Source organism: Oxyura jamaicensis, chromosome 2, assembly GCF_011077185.1.
Source record: "Oxyura jamaicensis isolate SHBP4307 breed ruddy duck chromosome 2, BPBGC_Ojam_1.0, whole genome shotgun sequence".
NCBI lineage: Eukaryota > Metazoa > Chordata > Aves > Anseriformes > Anatidae > Oxyura > Oxyura jamaicensis.
The window spans coordinates 72,774,133-72,779,574 of record NC_048894.1 but is presented as its reverse complement, the minus strand read 5'-3'; the positions used below and the strand labels follow the sequence as shown (position 1 = coordinate 72,779,574).

The 5,442-nt window shown below is 42.0% G+C and overlaps 2 protein-coding genes across 14 annotated transcripts in view; one reads left to right on the top strand and one right to left on the bottom strand.

The window, feature by feature from the left end:
* The window catches only part of CDH18 (cadherin 18), a 551,977-nt gene that overhangs the window by 280,103 nt on the left and 266,432 nt on the right, over nt 1-5,442 (top strand). For 2 of the 13 annotated variants that reach the window (XM_035318017.1, XM_035318013.1), the window contains exon 1: nt 5,061-5,193. The exons of the other annotated variants lie outside the window; for them this stretch is intronic. The gene's annotated coding sequence lies outside the window, so the exon portion shown is untranslated. Of the gene's footprint in view, nt 1-5,060; nt 5,194-5,442 lie in introns of those variants that run through there. 13 annotated transcript variants of the gene reach the window in all.
* Nucleotides 4,421-5,442, bottom strand: part of LOC118162075 (translation initiation factor IF-2-like) — a 3,238-nt gene continuing 2,216 nt past the window's right edge. Inside the window, exon 2 of the mRNA XM_035318021.1 lies at nt 4,421-5,193. Within this exon, the coding sequence (XP_035173912.1) occupies nt 4,450-5,193 (744 nt within the window). The 3' untranslated portion in view covers nt 4,421-4,449. The remainder of the gene's footprint in view (nt 5,194-5,442) is intronic.

Here is a 5,442-nt window from a genome sequence, read left to right as displayed (position 1 = left end):
AGAAAAGAAAAGAAAAGAAAAGAAAAGAAAAGAAAAGAAAAGAAAAGTGTTAGGTCATGCAGAAATAGTACAGGGAAGACATGGGAGACTCTGATGTCCCAATGAAGATTCCACATTAAAAATTACCGGCTTTTTCATTATCCCAGCTTCAGTGTGTTTCAGCATTATGGTTTTAGAGTAAAGGATGTTCTTACTTCAATAGTAATCTCATTATCTTCTTGTAACATTTTAGAATTCTCATTTTTGATCTGCTGTTAGCCTACTGAATGTGGACTCTAAGAGAAGCAATTTCTTTATCTTGGTAAAGATAAGAAGTACATAATATGTCCCAGAAATAATGTCCTTTAGAATAATATTATGGAAATCTGTCTTTAGGCTGTCCCAGGAGCTTTTGCTGGTAAGTGTTTACCTACCTTTAAATAAAAATTTATTAAAGCTCCTGTTACAGGGGAGAAGAATGGTGCATTTCATTACTACTTGTAAGAGCTGTCAAATCCAACCCAGTATAATACCCATAATTTGAAATCAGACATGCTTATAATCAGATGATACATTATATAAAAAGAGAGTATCTAAGTAACCATTTGCAACAATCCAGAAGAAACCTTGACCCTTGAGGATTTAATATTGGTCAGTTAATGAAAAAAAGTATATTATTTTTGCCTGTATTAGTTTCAAAAACTCAAGGATATTTATCTTACCAGGTTCAAATTTACAAGAATGCTGTCTTTGCATATAAACCTTATATAGTTACCAGGGATCACCCCATTTTACAGTGGTCACTGCGTTATATACTGCTAAAGGGTTATACCGTTTTCCTAGGAAACATCCCAATTAAGCAAGTTTCTTGATTGAATGGTGTATATTATATATACATTACTGTGAAATTCCACAGGATGGGCAGAAAGATCTACTAATGTCTGAGTCAATCACTTCATTGCCTTTAGCTGAGTCTTCTTTCTTCTATTTCCCATGGTGTTACGAGGCAGGGACTCGGGCTGAAACACCTCCCTGCTCCTGGTGCCCTTTATGGATTATCTGTGCTTTCCTGCATTTGGATAGGGACTGATTCACTGGAGTTTTATGGTAACAAGTAGCAAAATGCCAGGTATTATGTTGTGTTCTATCAGGATGTTCTACCTGTCATTTCATGCAATACTAAAGGCAAATGACTGTATTATCATGAGTTTTCTGTGACTGGCAACTGTTATTGGCATCATATATCTAGGAACAGCTGTTGTTGTTTTATTAGAAAATACTCCAGTGATGCTTAGTGTAGAAGGAGCCAAGGCAGTATCAGCAGCATTGCTATTCCCTCTGAGATTAGTCTTGTGTAGCATTTGCTAACCTGTATTAAAAAAAAAATAATATATATTTTTCTTATTCAACCATTTTAATATTTCATAGGAAATGCATGGCTTAAAGAATATTCAGAGACCATATGCAAATTGAATTGTTTCAGTCCTGTTTCCTCTGAACATTTGTGCACATTAGCAAATTAAAACATTATAATATACAATAAGCACAATCTGAGATCCCTACAGGAACATGAATACAGTTCAGTTTTGTGTTCATCCACTAAACAAGGTTAAACATTTCAGATCCACCATTTTATATAAGAAAATGTTTGGTATAAAAATTAAAAAAAAAATGACTGCTGCAATTCAGACTTTATTTTCTGATAGAAATAAAAAAAAAAATAGAAAAGCAGCAATAATTTGAATATATTTGATTTCAAATTTAGTTTTGCATTTTTTATATTTTATTACTCTTTTTATATTTTATTACTCCTTTATGTAGAAATAACAGTGATATAGTGAGTCAAGGGTTGTTAGATTGTGATGCATCATCAAAGGATAAATATTAATTATTATATCCTCCTCGACATCTTTTTATGCTCTTTATGACCAATTGTTAATTGCAGTCATTGAAATATTTTCAGATGATAGTTTCTAGAGACCTGTCATAGTAGATCACGTACAAACTTTCAAGAAAATTTCTCTCTTCATGTAGTAGTACTTGTAAGAATATTTATTAGTAGCTCTGTTTAGATAAAAAGAGTTTATGAAATAAGAGAAAAAGTGATGAGAGAAAGTGTCGTTGTTCTCAGATGTATTGCTGTGACTGATTCTTATGCACCACAGCTGAGAACAAAAATAGTGATTTAATTTAGTCAAAAAGAAAACAACCAATTACACAGCCAGTGTTAACTGTTATTTGTTTTCAGGTGTTGTGTTATTCCTTTGCATGTATTGTGAAATGATGGCACGCACTGGAATATATATATATATATATATTAACACTTTCACTCTAGCAAAAAGGGAAACAGTAACTGCATTTTTAAGACTGGAAAGTTGCTGCTGGGGATGGTGGTAACAGCATATTCCCAATGCTTTAGAACAAGAATGTGAAAAATCCTGGTACAGTTATTGTCCCTGTGTAAAGGGAGATTCTTGGCAGCAACTGGGCTAATTTTCTTTGACTGCAACCATTAAAGTACACACGCCTAAGAAAAAGGAAGAGTTGGACTGAATTTAGCAACATTGTCATAATATGATCTGAACTGTTCCTAATTGGCCTTGGTGATCTTGGAGGTCTCTTCCAACCTACATGATTCTGTGATTCTGTGATTCTGTAATTTATCCAGGGTATGGGAAATTTGTAATCTAAAATTGACCTGAATTTTTTCAGTACCTGATACATTAAGGAACCACTTTGTCTTTTTATAAGTGGTTGAATGTTAGCTGAATTATCAGTTTCCAGCAGTTACCTGCAAGATGATCAATACTTGTTTAGCATATTAAGCCACCAACAAAGAGAGACTGGTTTTGCAGGCATATTCTATAAATGATTGATTGGAGTGTGTTATCTAACAAATAATTTCAACATCAGCAAAAGCTCACTTTTTTATTATTTTTTATTTTTTAATCTGTAGAAGCTTTGCTAGCATACAGTAGAACTCTGTGTTCTACTTCATCACTATTTTACCTGCATTTCGGTATTGCTCCTAAAACTGTAAGTCCACACCCTCAAACGTACAATCCCCGCCCCTTTCTTTTTTCTTTTTTTTCCCTTTTCTTTTTCTTTTTCCTACATAATCTTTGTCACAAGCTCTCAATTCTGGGAACTTTCTGAATGCAATCTGCAAAGTTCTGTGTTTTGATACACTGATGGAACTGTGCAAGTCCATGGGGCTCCTGAGGTGAACCTACTTGCACAGTGGTGCTTCGTGTGTTACAATTAGATTGCCCTGGAATTCCTCTCATTACTGCTGCAGTCCCAGACAATAATTTCATTTTGTAGCTCTTTTCATAAGGCTTTTTTATTTTCCTGTGACAAATTTAGAGTCTTTTAAAATTCAAACTGAAAAAAGGATTGGCCTAGCAGCAGTATAACCAAATCTCAATGTTTAGTCTTAAAACGTTGGCTTAAAGGAAATGTCAGAGTTCACTGAGGCTGTTTTTTTTTTTGTTGTTGTTTGTTTGTTTGTTTGTTTTTAACTTGTCATCTTCTTCCTTGAAATGGCGTAAAATTTTTGAGTTGTTAAGAATCCTTGACTATTTTATACCAAATTAGCCTGCAATACTGCTCATAATCTCTTTATGCTAATGTTCTCCACTCCTGCCTGAGAGGAGTCTTTGAAATATCTAAATATGAATATATGTGTGTATATTTATTATACACACACACATACGAGAAGAAAGAACTGTGTATATTCTCACCTTTTAAAGGCTTTTCTGGAGCATCAAGACTTCCCTCTGCTTGTCATATCGCTCATTGCAGAAGCAAATGAGTGATGACTTATGCTCTGAGTATCTGGTGAATATTCATAGTTCTGCCTTATTCACTGAAAATTGCTGAAAAAAAAAAAAAAAGACCTAAAATAAAATGTTTTGCATTTAGCTCTGTCCATGGATTGTTCTATGTAAGCTGCACTTCATCCAGTGGTTGGTAGGCTGCAAGGCTCATTTAGTCTCACTCACTTTAAGCAGTGAGGAGGTGGCTTGGCGTGAATTGTTTGTCAAATTAAACTGTAGGGACCTTCGCAGAGTGAAGGGGCGGGGTTGTCTTTTTTTCTCCCTTTTCCCCCTCAATATTAGTAAACTATCACCTTGACAAGCAGATTTGAAAGTGAGGTAAAACAGTAAAATCATCTGGATAAAAGCCCATCACTGGCTGGGAGCTGTGTGGAGTCCACCAGGAGTTAGGTGAGAGCATTGTGGAGACTCCACATGGAAGCCTCAATTCCTGCATTCTGTAGTTGCAGGCTGGGGGACATGAACATAGCAAATGGAAGCAATTGCTACTTCGTTCCTGGTAGGAGCTTTTTTCTCCCCTATTTCATTCAGCCCCCTGCCCTGCTCGCAAAACCATTTGCAACATAATGTGTATTTTGGAGCAGCCAAGAGCGTTTCTGTTTGAGAAGTTCTCAGAATCTAGCCCTGGGTTTTATCCCGTCTTTCGTTTAGGCCATCTCAGTGCCCGGCGTTGCTCTTCCCATTCCTGCGATCTGTTGTAGCAGCTTCCCTTCCCGTTACTGTACGTGCCGGAATGGCTCTCCTCGCCTCTCCTTTCCCACTCCAGCTCGACTGCATACGCTGTGCGCGGCTCCTTTTCGCTCGGGACGCGGCTGCTGCCGGCGGCCTTCCTCCTCTTCCAGCCGGCTGCTCCCTGCCCAGGCAGGCGGGCTGAGGGCGAGCCCGCTGCGTGCCCATCGCCCCCGGAACGCGGCCGGCACCCGGTTACCCCTTGGGGGCAGGATGCTGATCCCGGGTGGGCATCCTCCAGCCGGCCTCCATCGGGGGCAGGACACCTGGAAGCGCTCCGTGCCGAGACGAGCGGCATCAGGCGGCCAGCAACAGCCCTGGCCCCAAGGCGCCGGCCGCAGCCGCCGGGCAGAGGCGGGCGCGCTCCGTGCTCGCGCTGCGCGGCCCCGGCGAGCGGCGGGAGCGGGGAGCGAGGAGCGGGGGCGGCGCCGGGGGGCGGCTCCGGGGGACCCGGGGCCGGGGCCGGGCGCTCTCCGAGGACGGCACCACCGGCACAAGTCGCCGCTGGCTGCTGGCTCCTGGCGGGCCGGGCGAGGCTCCTGAGCGGGGCCGAGCCGCGCCGAGCCCAAAGTTGCCGGCGGTGCGCTCGCCGCGCCCCTGCGGTGCTGGGAAGCCGCGCTGCTGCAGGGGGACACGCGACATCCAGGTACGGGGAGGTTTGCGCTCTGTCCGTCCGTCCTTCCGTCCGCCCGTGCGCGGTGGCTGCGGTCGTGCCGTGTAACTTGGGGGCTGGCGTGCGGCTGCGGCTGCACGGTGACCGCGGGCGGGCAGGTTTGGGAGCCCGGCTCCCACGAGTGTGCCCGGCCGTGCAAATCGCAGGGCTGGTGGAACTGGGGGTGAGGAACTTTAAGATGTACCAGGAGCAATTTCAGTTGTGTTCTTCCCCCCCAGTTCC